Here is a 17,181-nt window from a genome sequence, read left to right on the forward strand (position 1 = left end):
CTACCCAACATATTGTAAATAAATAAAGGTTCGCTCCACTAACAGTACTAAAACCTAGTAATGAAATATGTTTCAACAAACAGTCGACCTGTTTGTTGTTTGTATGTAGGTTTATGTTCAGTTTTGGCAAGCAGCCCGTTCCAATTTTAGAAATTAGGTTGATAGGTTACATTTACAATATTGAATTGAATTTTTCCATATGTCCAAACGAATCACTTTTATTAAAAAATGTTTATTTTTTGGCAAAAACTATGCTCTTATTTTTAACAACAAATATTCAAACGCTAATTGGTGAGGGATGTCTTAGCGAAAATCGCATTTTTGGAAAATGGGGGTACAGATGTGTATAGTACAGTCATGTTGGTAAAAACAGTACAGGGGTCACATTGGTGGCAATTTGACGGTGAAACAATATTAATATACAAAGAAGTTATTAGATATATCAATAGAAAACTAGCACTGTTTTCAAATAATTTATCTGAGAAACTCTCAGCGTAGCCATGGGCCATAAAACATTTTTTCGCATAAACAAAACGAAAATAAAAAAATCATAAAAATATTAAACAGTCAACTCTTTCTTCCATCCAACCATGCTTCAGCCGAATAAACTGTATATTTCTCTTGAAAACTTGAAAGTTTCTGCCAGGGTTCTATAATTATCATCCAGGTTATTTAAATAAACCTGATAAGGCACCATTGCAAAATTTATTTAGGAATGAATATAACAAAGTTGAATGTAATGTCAACTTCTAAAGTTAGAAAGGTTACACTCATTGATCTAGCCACCATCACCGAAACAAATACACAGCAAAGCCTCCGAGATAAATTAAATACAGCCTCGCTGAAACACAATCTAGGCACATCATCTGAAATAAATGTAGCTATTTGACGTGATGTGTTAATTTCATTACCTAATGGACGTAAAGAGATAACAGTAAAAATGCTTACGAGGACAAAGACAGGCGGTGCCAAAGCGACTACTGAGAGCTTTGTTATGCTTTATAAACGATATGGAATAATATGCCTTGGCGACCGGTTTTTCATGTTTGAAAGCTGCTGTATTAATTTTATTAATGAACTCTTCGTAGAATGAAAGGGTAGATGCGTTTCTAATGAATTAAATTTAAAAAAAATATTAATGTTTTTGGAAATTTTAAATTGTTCAAGACTTGAAACCTGTTTTAATATATACAGTGATATTTAAATTAAATAGCACTAAAATTGAAACTTAGTCTGATAATTGACACAGCGATGAACCGTTCAAAATCTTGGTGCAAATCCAACAAAATATAAATAACCAAAATCCGTAAAAATTCGATTAAAAGTAGAACCAAATAAAGATATGTACTAAAACTTTAACTGGTTAGCATTTTATTAGGTCTCCATAACTTGATCGCCATACTTCTTCCAAACTTTAGTTGAAACTTATAAAAATATAAAAAGATATATAGACACATCGTATTGCCACAAAACAATATAATTTATTAATGCACAATAGAAGGCCATTAAATAACAGAGTAACAATAATACAATATAGTTCTAACTCTAAACATCCCCCCTTCACGAAAAACTTTCATAGAGCAGGGGTTTAAAACTTCAAACAAAACAAGTTCGAAGCATTTGCCACGTAAAATGATATTATACTCATCAGATGAACTTCTAACAGGTACCATTATAATCCGAACAAACAGCCTGCACTAAATGCGCCGCTAAAGTTTCAATTTATCAACAAGAGGTGGCGCTGAATGTATGAATGAATTGAAAGTTAGATTACACAATTTAAATTCGCCCGTCATGCAAAATAGGCAAAGATGAGGTCTGAGGGGGTAGAATACATTATACAAGGGGGTGATATATTTACCACGAGGGAGTTAGTGTTCACCAGAGCGCGGCGAAATCTTAATGGATTATGCTATGATTGCTCCGGGTTTACCTGTTATTTTACTCTTCGATCCGCGATCGTTTGTACAACCTCAGGGGAGCAATTAGGAAAACATTGGATTAATTTTTATCGAGTGGTTCGGGCCAGTTAAAAAGGCAGTTAAATTGATTGCAATGGATTACTTAAAGCCGATTGTACGATTCCATTTGTAACCCATGATATTGTTGCTATGAGTAATTTACTAAGTACTACGAAAACTTTGTCATTAATCAAAACAACAGACTGCTTATTACTGCGATGACGATTATTGTCGATTCTTGGATAATTGTTAGAATTAAAATCTATCTCGATGTTATAATTATTATGGATAGAGGATAAGTATAATAAAGATTATTAAGCATACTTTGTCTATATATTTTTACAACAATTTTATTAATATTTAAAGAATGAGTAATTACATGCGGATATACTATACAATATATATTATATTTTGACGAATGACTATTGCGATTCCCGAGATGTGAATTCCAAGAATGAACACATAAAAATATTTTGCACAATACTCATGTTACGAGTAGGGGTCAAATAAAAAGCAAGGCTTCGCTAAAAATAAATTCTCATTAGACAAGTGCTCGAGGTTGCGTTGGCGGATGACATTTTTAATTATGTACCGATATGAGCGCGCCATACGAAACACGAATCAATATTGTCAAGTGTTTGCAAGTGCTGTTGTGTGAAGAGTGTGTACTGACTACCGATAGCGTAAACAGAATATTATTTATGAAATTTTAAATTATTATACAGGAATGTATTGCGAATAGACTTGGTTATTACATATAATAGTAATAATAATAATTGAAGCAATGAATTACCACCACACTCATTATATGGACTTAAAATAGATATACTGTAGCCGGTACTATAGATGCCAGGCATTATATCAATACTAATAGATTGAGAGCCGTTTTCTTCCTTAGGTTATACTACGAAAACTACTGAACCGATCTGAATAATACTTATACCATAAAATGCACTGAGTTTCGAGAAGCTTATAATATACAGTTTATGGTGATAGCTTACCCGGACCCCTTTTTTGTCAAAGAAATAACTTATATATTCGCAATACAAATAATTCAGTAAATGTTATGACAAATCATACAATGAGCGGGCGCGGGGTACAAAATGTTTGCCGGGTCAGCACTTGTATAAAATACAATGTTATAAAATAAATACACATTTAATAATTGGAATATATAAATCAATACCCATAAATAAAAATAAGTGCGTACACCTACATTAAGTCGACAACGGTAATGTATTTGCGCCTGAAACACAGGATTACCTAGTTCAGGCACAGTGTTAAATAGATTTTAACGAAAAAGATCATACAAGACAATAGTGTCCCGTATCACACTGTAAGTAGATCTCTTACCAACAATATAATTCTTGTAACGCCCTAGCTGCTGCGTTTAATTAATATGACTCTCGCACTGAACGTGTTAAGTGAGACCTTTGTATTAATCTTTATATATATAATTCTTGTGTGCGTGTGTATGTCACTGAACTCCTCCTAGACGGCTGGACCGATTCTAATGAAACTTTCCGTGTGTATTCAGGTGGATTCGAGAATGGTTTAGATTCACAATTGAACTACCTCCTAAACGGCTGAACCGATTTTGATGATATTTTTGTGTGTTCCAGTGAATTTGAGATTGGTGTGTGTCTTCAGGTAGATTCGAAAATGGTTTAGATTCACAATTAAACTACCTCCTAAACGGCTGGACTGATTTTGATGACTTTTTTGTTTGTTTCAGTGAATTTGAGATTGGTTTAGATTCTCAATTCCGCCAATATAATATAATTCTCCTGCTCATGTGTATGTTAGTGAACTGCTCCTAACGGCTGGACCGATTTTTCAAATTTAAAACATGTGTACAGGACAACGTTTGTTGGGTCCACTAGTATTTTATAATATGATAATTTTTCAATAAATAAAATGATATTGAAATTTTCTCTGGTGTTGCAAGAGACTATGGGCGGCGGTGATCACTTAACATCAAATAGTATAAAATGTTATGGCTAGCTGCTGACCGCGACGTCGTCTGACGTTATATAGGAACAAAAATAATATACCTGTATCAAGCGAAACAATATTATGTAGACTATTATGTTCTTAGATATTATGACTTCATGCTATTAATTAGCTATTAATGCTAAATTTGAATTTAATATGTTCAATAGTTTTTGCGTTGTGCCAAGACATACACGTAGACATACAGAAAAACAGCGGAAAATTCTATAAACTGCTTTGGTATTTGTAGAAAGTCTTTGTAGAACACACTTAGGTACCATTATATGTACGATATTATAGATAGAGATTATTGAATAACTAACGCATTCAATGAATTATCAAAACTGAATACCAATACTTGTCAAACGCATATCCAAACTAGATATGAAATAGATTGAAATTTAATTAGACTTTGTGAGCAGTCACATCCAGGAATGTTAACTCAATTAGCGTACATTATCATAGCAATTCACTGGTCATTCATATTAAAGCTGTTATATTTTTTTTGGAATTTATGCTATTTTTACAGTTAATGTTTAAATTTATCTTGCCACTATTTTACAGAGAATTTGTGTTTCCCTTACCGAATTTTACAGAGATAAGAAAATGTTTTATAATTACTTAAAAATTCATGTTTCAGGTAAAGCTAAGTAAAGCTTCCCAGTTCTCAAAGATAAAGTATAATTTCGTTCCGCTCAATATAAACAAAATGGGCAAGGTACATACTATCAAGTATACCCGTGATATTAAAATGTCACCAAAATCTGGTTAAATTGTTAGACATGAAGTCGATTGACAATCTACAGTTTAATTATAATATCATTAGTGAAATTGTAATATCACGGATTTGACAATATACCTGCGATATAGACATTAATATCAATTCCTTTAAATTAAAAAAAATATTATTTATAAAACAATCGAATCGAATAGAATATTTTTAATAAATTAATTTAAATATTTTCAAATTTGGAACATTTTATTTTATTCGCCAATATTTTTTAATACGTAGGCAATTGTTTCTAATTTATTGAATGCATAATTATCAGATCTCTTTTGTTTAAGATTTCTATAGTTGTACAGAAAAGATTTGGATGCTCGTTTTTTAGTGAGAGTACTGGGCTATTGTACGGCTATTGGACTTAACATTTTATATCTTTAAATGACAAGCGCAAATGCGATGTCGCTCAGAATCACTCACAATTATGGGTTCTCCAAGGGTTACTGAACGGCACTGCGTTGTAATCGGACGTATCACTTACTATCGGGGATCGTATTGCTCGCCTCTACGATTCTTCTAATAAAAATATATAGTTTTAGCAGCCTTATTTACCTATATTTTCACCATCGCACCTCCACAAATTGGCGCATTCAAACATCTAATGATAAATAATGAAAGCGCAAATTACCAGAACATAAAATCGTTGTGCTTCGATAATTTTGTGAAACTCGTGAAAATTACACCTTGCTCCATATACTTAGTTTCAACCCAGAGCTATTCTACAGTTGGCTTGAGAGTTTTGGTCTTTGTAACAATATTAAGCAAATCTAATGCCTGAGCTTTATTTGTATTAGATAGATATATATTCGTCATGTTTGCTAAAATGTCATTCTTTGTGGCGGTGTCGTGAGGCATGTCGTTCCATGATGCCATGTGTCATATGACTTGGTAAACAAACGCTGCATGTGGTGGCTGAGCGGTACTATCATCGCAAACTCAGGTTTGTAAGTAATAAAGAGTTTTATTACTTTATTTAATTTTACAATGTCCGCAGAAACACTTTGTTTATTATAAGATTGTGTATCCTGGTATGATGTTAATTCAAGAACTATTAAACCATATACTTTTCAGCTATCAACAATAATTCACTCAGACTAAACCATGTTCACCAAATTCTAAGTGACCAAAGGAATGACATAAATCAAACCGAAGTTAAATAATTTTTAATATTAATAAACACTTCTAAGTTAAACGGAGTATCCATTTATCATAGACATTCATAATACATCACTTCACTCCACACATCGTTTTACGTTTTAGAATATAGCTTCTTTCCGTCAACGTTCGTTGTTTTACGTTGCAGAGTTCCACTTGTGGTCGGAGAGCAATAAATCTCAAACTTAGCTCAGTACTCAGCACTAGGAAATAAAGTGTCTTTGTTCGCGATATTATTCTCGCTAATAGCTTACTGTTACAGTTTGCTTTTGGACGAATTTCGTTATTTACTTGCGCATTTGGTGTATTTAACTGTTACTTCAGAGTTTCGTGGACGTTTGCAGGAAATGTTGACAATAGCTACCGTGTGAGATCTTCACTCTAATATCCATTGTATATTTTTTAATTTATTATTTTTAAGTCGAGTTGTCCTACACTATTTCCTATACTTGTAAATATATGTACATTTCATTTATCTCCAAAAAATATTATCAGCATAGTTCATCATCATCATCTCAACCGAAAGACATCCACTGCTGGACAAAGGTCTCCCCCAAAGACCGCCAGAACGATCGATAATGCGCTGGCCTCATCCAACCTATACCGGAGATCTTGACCAGATCATCGGTCTATCTTGTGGAGGGCCTACCAACACTACGTCTTCCGGACTTTACTGCGCCAACGGCATTCTGTCCGTCGCGCTATGTGCCCTGCCTACTGCCAGTTCAGTTTAGGTAAGCTCTATAGATCTCAGCCTATGCCCATAATTATACTGCTGGACAAAGGCTTCCCCCAAAGCCATTGCCCTCACCATTGCCCTGAGAGCAACCATGAGCTTCTTCATAAGGCCATCAGCATTGTTTAGCTTGTTAGCTTTGTGTTGTTGCCACTAGCTTATTAAAGCTAGTGGCAACTAACTAAACATGCTAAAAAACAATAAAATTGTCTGGAAATTGCATCAAAAATAGAAATAAAACATTAAAATATTGCGAGCTGTTTCTGCCGCGTTAGTTGCGCGTCGGAACTGGTATTTAAAAATTACTAAAATTTTCGAAGTATCCATCTTTCTTGTGCAAGTTGAATTAAAAAAAACAACTGAAAGTGTATAATCGAATGTCGAACATTTTTAAAAGAAGAACTACATTGGTACCATGTGAAAAAGTTTCACTCAAAAATCTCAAACCATGAAGGTTCTATAACAATTCGAAGTACCTAATATTATTACCCCAATTATTTCTATAGATTTATAGTTAAAAATCGTAATAGCATATTTTGTATGACTCATTATTAGCACCGTCATACATTAAATTATCATCTTTTACCTATTTCAAAGAATTTTATTTAATTAGCAACTCAGTAAAGTAGGTTTTGTGATTTCTTATTTAATGTTAATTAGTCCCAAGAAATCGCAGGTAAAGACCATTGTCTGACTCAGAACGTAATCCTCTAAGATCTATGTTAAGAAGTTTAAATATTTATTTAGAAGTGCTAATAAGATGCGATTTCGAGGAAACTTTTAAATGAGTAATCTAGAATCTTGAAATACGGTACCAGGGGTCACCCAAAGGTCGTTTTTCGTACCATAAGTTCGCAAAACCATTCATAAGTCGGTAATTAACGTAAGCCCATATACAACATTTGTGATAATATTAATGGATTGAATGACAATATTCATTATGGTAAACTACAGTACAGGTTCAACAAACATAATTCGTCATTAGAACGCGTTGCAAAGCAACCTCTATTTTTGGTCGCTAAGCAGTTTCAGCAAAACATTCCACAAACATGTACAGATTACATACATATAAGAATACAGAAAACTCCTTCGCAAAAAGGTGTTACACTTATTAATTATAAATTTGTAAAACTTACCTGAACCTCTCGCCTCAGCTTGCAGTCTCGTATCCACGAATATCGTCACTAATAAAACCAACAGTATCGTCTTAAACCTCCAACACCGGCCATTAAAACTATTAACACTAATTTCACCAAAACTACAACTATTGTCTAAATCCGAAACACTACTAAATTTGTCCTTCTCCATACTACTCCTATCTCTATCATTGACATGGCCTCCTCTGTCTTCTAGAAGATTTTTGATATCTAGAAGACTCTTTCTCTTTGTTAGTATTTTGTTTTCGAGAGGTTTCGGCACCCCTCCTTCTTCGATCATAGTGTTGGTTTTATTCATTTTCTCGTGTGCTCAGCTCGCCTCATTTTCTTGTTGAATCTGTAAAGAAAAAAAATGCGTTAGATATATCTTAACGAAATCTGAAGTCTTATCTTCAATTTATGTAAAATTTAAAGTTTGCTCGAAAAATGGCTATTGAATAACAAATTGTTAACGTAAGTTTCTGAAAATAAACTATTTATTCCACTTAGCAACTTTTACACATTTAAGGATCGAAAAGCACAGTGATCGAGCAAGCACGGGATGAAACCACTCACATGATTTATAACTGCACTTGCAACGATCTCAACTATTTTCTTTTTGGGTTTAATATCATAATCTGTCTCTTTCCTTACTCTTTTAACGGACTTAAAAAAGACGTGGTGTTTCTCAATTTGACTGTATATTTTCATGTTTGTTACCTCTGAACTTCCAACTCGGTTTTTTTTTATGACTGTAAGGGACGAGACGTTCAGTTGATGGAAATTGATACGCTACAATTGCGCTAATAGCCTTGAGACATAAGATATTACGTCTCATTCGCCCAGTAATTTCACTAGCTACGGCACCCTTCCGATCGAAACACAATAATGCTTACAAATTACTGCTTCACGACAGAAATAGGTGCCGTTGTAGTACCCATAATGTAGCCGGCATCCTGTGCAAAGGAGCGTCCCACTGGTAAACACGAACACGCGCGATGCGACGACGCACGACGCGAGAGCGGGGCCGCGGCAGGTCGAGTACACCGACTCAGAAATTAACAATAATTGTAACTAATACTGCGGTCATAATTTGAATTACGTATAGTTAGTCTAATATTCTTCATATCACTTTACTAAGAGATGTTTTTGTTATTTTATTATATTTTAAAAATATACCAAACATGAAATTAATAAAGGTAAAATACGTAATTCGATCCTAATTCAGTTTACAAAATGTTTATTTTAAAATATTCTGGAAAGAATTCCAGAATGTCTTTATTCGGATTAATACTAACATTACAAAACTAATACAAAATGTTTCATAATATTCACTCATTTCTTAATTGCATTTTCCATCGTCACAGTCATCGTAATAACACTGTAAACATATCACATCTCCTTCACTACAAATAAAGTGTGAACAGCCAGTTACAGCACTTAGTAAATTGACATTTATTAAGAATTATCGACGAAGCTTCCTTGAATAACCCTAATCGTATATTGCCTCCATAGTTATGTCTCCATTATCAATACTATCTTAATTTCATACATTATTTGTATCACAAAATAATTATTTATACCTAATTACACATTAACCTACATAGGTTCTGACTGTAGTTTATTCAGATTATCAAATAAAGATAATAATCACAATATTAAATATTAGTTTTATGACTCACTGACTCAAATTCAATAGAAATTCCAATAACTCAAGAACGGTTGGATTGATCATGATGAAACTTTATATAAAGTAAGTATGACACTGCGCAAATGATAGTCTATAATATAATATGATACCGATTAGTTTAAGTAGTTACAGCAACAATTTATGAGTATCATTGATGTAAGTTCAAACCGTTCAATTCAGCTCAAATCGATGTGCTCAATATACAGTATATTTCAGAGTTCACCTTAAGCTCAGATACCTTCTCGTCTCTTGACTTAGTGTTCTCTTTTCTGCTCTGGGAATGCGTCAAGGTTTGTTATGGCCTTAGAATACAAACTAATCAGAAACTATAAAGGCGCTCAAGAATAAGTTAGTGTAAACTACGCCATCACAGCGTATCCGTGTACTGTTTACAACTAGTTGCAGTTGTCAGTTTTTAAATAATTACGCGGTTGTGTGAAGTTCTCATTTGCGAAAGACATGCATGAAGAAATCGAATGGGATTACATTTGATTTATATAACATATGTTTAATATCATATGTTCAGTTAATTTCATGATCGTTATGACCACGATGTCGTGATCATTGATGTCATTTTAAGCTCATTCAAATGCATTGAAAGAGGGAGTTTATACATGAGTTACTACACGCAAGGACAGGGCAGTATCATGTTATGTGACTGGCATATGTGACGTTTATATTACGTATGGATCTCGTGGTAATTTTATCTACGTACAAGAAAACTTTGAAACATACTTCCGAATTCCAATATGCTTCAAGATCGATACGACATGAGAACCGAAGAAGAGAGATGAGAGAGTAGGAACCACGGGGATGGTCGGCAATATATTCTGTCTTCTCTCTCTGGTCATGCATTATGAACTGCATCACATACGATAGGTAACTAGCAAGCTCTTTTGTCTTTAAAAAAGATGATTAACTCCAGGGGCAATGCACAAAGCACAGCGTTAGTTCTAAGCACTGACAACAATTAGCAATTAGTAAGTACAATTACAATAAATATTGATAACAACTAGTCGAAAACAAATATAAAATAAGATATTTAACAGCTCCAAAGGTTTATAACATCTGCAGTTGAGTGAAGATCCGAAGTTAAGGCGTAACAATCTAGGACTGATCATGACTAGACTGGAACTAAAGAGCTCTTGTCGAGCTCGTTATTTTTGATCGATATGTACTTCAGACGGACTTGTGAACTGATTTAAGACGATTACTTTATCTTATTGTTCATTTATTATATAAACGAGCGACGGACCCGTGACTTCACGTGCGAATAGTTCTTTTTTTTTAACTTCAATCTGACTCTTGAATGCAAACATTGTATTGTTTTTGACTTTTTGCATATCCCGCCACTCTTATTTATTTTCTAAGCTATTAGGGTGGGATGCACCAACTAACTTTAGCAATAGTGAAAATGTTAAAGTACCGGTTAAGTAAAAAATGTGTTGCACAATTTTAACATTTTTAGATGACGTCATAACTTTAACTGTTAACCCCAACCGTACAATCTTTGCCGGTTTAGGCTATTGTTAATGTTAAATACCTAAATAGCAACCTGTCAAAAGTTTGAAATAGATTTTCGATATTGACTTGATATTTTTATGCAACTTTATTATATAACTAACTATGTTAAGGAATACAATGGTACAACATATTTTGCAATCTATGTAAAAGTCAGAGTTACTGTTAAAGTTAAATTTGATTTAAATATATGTTGCAACCCAGCCTTAATAACATAGTTGTCGGTGAAATCCCATGATTTGTCGAGTCAAACAAAAAGACAAGCAGACAAAAACAATAACTAGCTGACTGAAACCCCGCGACTTCGTCCGCGTACACACAGAACTGAGCACGTAGTAGCGACATATCAATAAAATTTTAAAATTATGATAAATGCTGTCACTTTTTGTAAGTAATTATTGTGTTCTACAAAGTCGTTTTACATTATTTTTTTCTATCATCAACAGTTTTTGCAGCGCACGCGATGTAATGAATATTTTTGGTATTTTTGGATCCGTATTTTTTTTGAAAATGTAATATATATGCCGGGATATAGCGTGTAGCTTCCTAATACTGAAAGAATTTTTCAAAAAAGTTCAGTAGTTTCGGAGTCTATTCAATGAAAACAAACAAACAATAATCAAATCTTCCGCTTTATAATGTTATAGTATACAAGTATAGATTACCAATCATTGTTTCACAAATTCCAAAAGCTTAAAAACTGATACAGCTCAGTTACTGGCCACTCGCAAGGGTGTAACTGAAAATTGTTTTAGTCCCCAGGGCCTGTTCGAGCACACAGTCTCAGATCCAGGTGGCATGAAATATGGTGCCATTGCACCGGTTTTATTACGCGTGAAGTTATTTTCGAATGAAATGTTTTTCCGCGCGTTTGTTCCAGGCTCTTATTTATTGAGGTAATATTTGTAAAGCGTTCTTCATGTTTAATATACGTATAATATTATACACGTGTATAAACTATATATATATACACATTGTACGGACTATTTGTAAAATATCCTGGCAATAATGCCATATAAAATGTAAGGTAAATCAATTAAAAGTTTTATCACATTTTTTTTAACATAAATCGCTTCCTCTTGGTACCTGATTGAAGCTAACATAATTTATATTTCTATATAGAGCTTCTTATTGCTAGACAACTGATGAAATAGGCCAGATTTATGACTTCAGTGTGCGTGACAAGTTAGTTGCATGCATAGCTCAAAATAGAGGTTAACATTCAACCTCAATTTTTTAGGGATAGAAGAAAAGATTATACGAGTTGATAATATTCTGCTGAATAATCTGTCTTTTACCTGATACATATATTCAAGGAATATTTTCCGCAACTTTAGTGTAAGGACAAAAATATTTGATCGATTGCAGGCTACGCTTGGCATTCTTGAAAGTTTCCTCCACAGTGCGGTTTTCAAGGAACTTTCTTCCACGTACTACAAAGCTGTGGAATGAGCTTCCTTGAGCGATGTTTCCAGGACGATATGACATGGGCACCTTCAAAAAAAGCGCGTAAACCATCTTCCTTAAAGGCCGATTCCTCTGGTGTTGCAAGGGAATGTGAGCGGCGGTGATCACTTTATACCAGGTGACCCATACGCTTATCTGTCCTTCTCTTCCATTCAAAAAAAGTTTCATGAAAGACTGTCGAGTTCCAGAGATACCTAAGCATGTACAAAAAAAACAGACATACAGACACATGGTAATTTTTTTAAAATTTGTATTCTTTTGTTCATTTTCACAATCTTTACTACGTACAACATGAATATACAGCATTAGGCTTAAACTAAGCGCTTTTGAATCGTCACTATAAATATTTCTTTTAAAATACTGAATCTACCATGTGTTCAGAAAAAGTAGAGCTCGTGAGAAGAACATACAAGAAACTCAACGGCCACTCTTCAATCAAATAGAGTATTATTATTATTAACAATGGCTGTGATATAGTACATAAGAAATAAGTTTGTAAGGTGCTGCATCCAATACATGAATCGTGTTTAAATAATATCAAATATTTGATGAAAAGTAATGAAGAAAAAACTGTATAAATATAAACTATCGTATCTATACTATCAACATTTAGAGCTTGAATTCATTGTTTTTGTAAGAATGCTTCGTTAACATGATGGTCGTGATTACTGTCATAATAAGTAATTGCATCCAACAAATATAATGATTTATTAACTATAACAAGTTGGCCTGGCACCACAACGAGAACCGTTCATGAATTGACGCATGTCGACTAGTCATCGTTCCCTTTTCTATAATACTATACATAAGATACTATATGCCTATCGCAAGGGGTCCAATAAAGTTTATGGCACCATCGTATAGAACATGGAAGTGAAGATGTTTTAGTGAGTTAAGAAGAAATATAAACAGTCATTTATCGTGAAATTCCCGGTCCATTTCCCGGAGCCGGGACCCTGGGGAGAGCGCAGGTGCGTCGAGAAATGATTGTTTATTCTTCCTCGGTTTCCTTTCGAAAATTTGCAGTTGCAATGTTATTAAGCACGACCGTAAAAAATCTTAAGACGACTTATACAGTTATACTAATACGCTTTTATCCAGTTTTAACACAATGTAACGAATTTCAAATGTAGATATTTTTATATAAATATATTAGCCATTAATATACATTCACAGGGCCCGCTTGATGGTAGTGACCGATGGAAAATTAAATTCATGCACTAAAAGTCTGATGCTACGGCCGAAATGGGAAATCCGTGCGTTAAGTGTATTATCTATGGATAATAATTTAATACAATTAAACATTACAAACAGATGTAAAAAGGAATCGACTGACATTGTCATTTTGTCCAGCGGGATAGAATCTGTGATCATTGGGTGCGACAGACAGACATTCACTACTATACTATTACTGCTATCAACCAACGCAACGGTCTCATTAACTAAACGGTTTGAATTACGGTTCGATCGTTTCAGTCCGTAAACAAGTAGTATGAACACCAATAAATACTTAAGCATAACAGCCCTTTCATACGAGATATTCAAACTTTATTCACATTTTTGCCAAACTAAAATGAAGATTTACTCAGCAATTTTAAAAAATACTTCAAAAATTTCTGTATCACTAAATCTATGTTTATAATCAGAATTTTAAATAGAGGTATCTATGATGCTTCAAGTACAAAAAATCTGTAATACAAAACATAGTATTGTTAAACTGTAAATGTATCGTAGAGCTCAATGAATCAGTTAAAACTAAAGACGATGTCGACAAGTCGTGACCATTTAATATTCAAAATACTAAGTCAGGTAAGTGTAAGTCTAGGGTCAAAAGTAAAAAAAACGAATAAAATTTTTCTTTCTTTTTTCACACATTTTTCTTTCTGTTTTAAATTTTTTTCAAGATCGATGGGTCTTGTATTAAAAATTTCTGCTAAAAAGCACATAACATTTATTTATCATGCCTCTTTCAGTTTAAGTATGTGCTAGGATCATGGCTTTTCTGGAACTAGGCATCAGTATGCGTCGCACTGCAAGAATGGTGGGTGTGACGGTACGAACGGTCCAGAAGGTAAAGCGAAGGTACGAAGAGACTGGACACCATCTGAGGAGATCTTGTAATGGCAGACCCAGGTGTACCAGTGCCCGAGAAGATCGTTATATTATTTCCACTGTGTTAAGAAATCGCCACCAAAATGCAGTTGAAGTCCAGCAACAGCTACTTCAGACCCGGAGGGACTACATTAGTGACAGTACAGTGAGAAGAAGACTTGCTGAAGCAAATTTGAAACCCTGAAGAAAAGCGAGTGGCCCAAAACTCGAGCGACAGCATCGAGTAGCGAGTGAACACATGCAGTGGGATGAAGAAGAATGGTCAAGAATTTTGTTTGCAGATGAGTCTCGATTCTCCCTTTACACTTCTGATGGAAGGCGAAGTGTTTACAGGCGACCTGGTGAGCGATGCCTTCAAGCCTGCATCTCAGAAAGAGTCCAATACGGTGGAGGCAGTGTACATGTATGGGCTGGCATATCTTCAGAAGGTCGCACAGATCTAGTAGCCATAGAAAATGGCACCCTCACTGGGCAAAGATATGCTCAAGAGATTCTCAATGAGTATGCAGGGCCGTATTTAGCAAATATGGGTGATGGATCGATGCTGATGCATGATAATACCCGGCCACACACGGCTCATATCGTACAAGAGTATATTCAGGAGGTCAGTATCAGCGTGATGGCTTGGCCATCAAGAAGTCCTGATCTCAACCCGATTGAACATGCCTGGGATGAGCTTGGGAGGCTAGTCAGAAATCGCAGACCACCACCTCCTACCCTCAGGGCACTAACGCAGGCCCTGGTAGAAGAATAGGAGAATATTCCCCAACATCGGCTCCGAAACCTAGTGTTCAGTATGCCAAACCGGCTCGAAGCTGTAATCAGAGCTCGAGGAGGCAATACCAGTTATTAAAAATTAAATAACATGTAATACATTTTAGTTGAATTTTTTTACACTGAACTAAAGATGTCTATTTTCATTGTTTTATCTTTTTTAAGTTAAAAATGTTACTAATGTATAATTTTAGTTTCTAAGAATTAAAGCCTATAAAATTTGCAACAAAACGTTTTTAATCTTAAATCTCTACCTTCTATAGTTAAGAAAAAAAAAATATTTGAAAAGTGTGATACTTACTTTTGCAGGCCAGTGTATGTACTGATAGATTCTTCTCGGAAGTAATATAGGAAACCCATCGAAACACGTAGTAGCACTTATAAATGAGAAAATTCATATTAAAATAGATCGCAGAGTTGAAATACCTCATAATCCTTCCAAGTTCGTATTAGAAATATATAAAAATCATAAATCCTATGATGTATCATAAACATGAGATATTAAAACAAAAATATGTTTTTATAAGCATTACTGGTTGGCAAAGAGTTAATCTTAAAAGGGGAACACTAGTTGTCCCGGCTAAATTTAGAAGCCTAGCGACTTACTGCATTCCAGATTCGTGTAGTTTAAGTAATAGGCTTACACGATCGAAGCTTGTTGCGATACAAGTTACTGAGACGAGACCAAGGCAAAATATTGAGAATTATCATTCCCATTATCATGGGAAAAATAATTTAGTTTAAAAATAGCCACAACTATTAAATATCAACCTGTCCATATAAAACAAAAACTACATGAGAATCTACCAAATTGGTTAGTGAACTTATCAAAAACGCCCTCCAAATAAGGGATTTACGTAAACGGGGCTTAGTCAAAAGTTACTACAAGCTACCACTAAAAGCTACTACAAGCTACCACGAATAAAAGAAATAAGCAGGAATGGATTGATGCGATTAAAAACAGAAATAGGGAAACTACGTTATTATTGACTAGACAATCCGTAATTTCTGACTCTCTTAAAACAATTGTGATTATATGTATTTTACAAAAATAAAAAATTTAAATGTCATAAAACAGTTTCACAGATTTATGAGAACGAAAATCACTCAATCCGCTGTTTGTTCTTCTATGCCATACAGACCCGCTTCAGTTCATGCCTGAGACCAAAGAAAGTTAAGTTCACAGGCAACCGGAGGCTCGGTTAAAATTTCATAGACTTAAATGGTCGAAGCGCCAGAGACCTTGCTAACAGCAAGATAAAACCGTTTATATTTTATTGTACATTCACGTAGGCTTTAATTATTTTATGCTTTAGTTATTAGAGCAGTTTTACAGACGTTCTCGCGAACTATGGTATGAAAATTACAATCTATATATTATGTGATGCGAACTTTAGATCTCTTGTAAGAATGTCGGGTACTGGATCTTTTTGTAAATCGTGTAAAATAACTGTGACAGACCGGGTATGCCGAAATAAAAGAAAAATTATACTTGATAGTTTTAAAAATTATCATGTATCAGTTAGGTACTGTTAACCGAACGGAATGTCGTCTATTAATATATTCTTGATAATATGACCAAGCCGTAGGCATTATAAATTTGTTTTTGTTCCATATATTAGTTCCATGTTTATTAGTTTCTTGAAAATTATAAAAATTTAAATTGAATTTTCTAAAAATTTTAACAAACATAATGTCATCACCGGAAACAAAACTAAACTTTTTATTCCTACTTCTAGATTAGGTCAAAATAGTAAGGCTATTGTTGGACGATGTACGAGGGGCGGTCAAAAAGTTCGCGGAATGGCGGGGTTGGCGGGGGTGAGGTCGCTCCTCCAGGTAGCCGCTACTTGAGT

General features: G+C 34.2%; 1 protein-coding gene across 4 annotated transcripts in view; it reads right to left on the reverse strand.

The window, feature by feature from the left end:
* Nucleotides 1–17,181, reverse strand: part of LOC126970076 (latrophilin Cirl) — a 335,802-nt gene that overhangs the window by 125,320 nt on the left and 193,301 nt on the right. For all 4 annotated transcript variants that reach the window (XM_050815749.1, XM_050815747.1, XM_050815748.1 and 1 more), the window contains exon 2: nt 7,762–8,119. In XM_050815749.1, the coding sequence (XP_050671706.1) occupies nt 7,762–8,080 (319 nt within the window). In that variant the 5' untranslated portion in view covers nt 8,081–8,119. The remainder of the gene's footprint in view (nt 1–7,761; nt 8,120–17,181) is intronic.

Source organism: Leptidea sinapis, chromosome 20 (assembly GCF_905404315.1).
Source record: "Leptidea sinapis chromosome 20, ilLepSina1.1, whole genome shotgun sequence".
NCBI classification, from domain to species: domain Eukaryota; kingdom Metazoa; phylum Arthropoda; class Insecta; order Lepidoptera; family Pieridae; genus Leptidea; species Leptidea sinapis.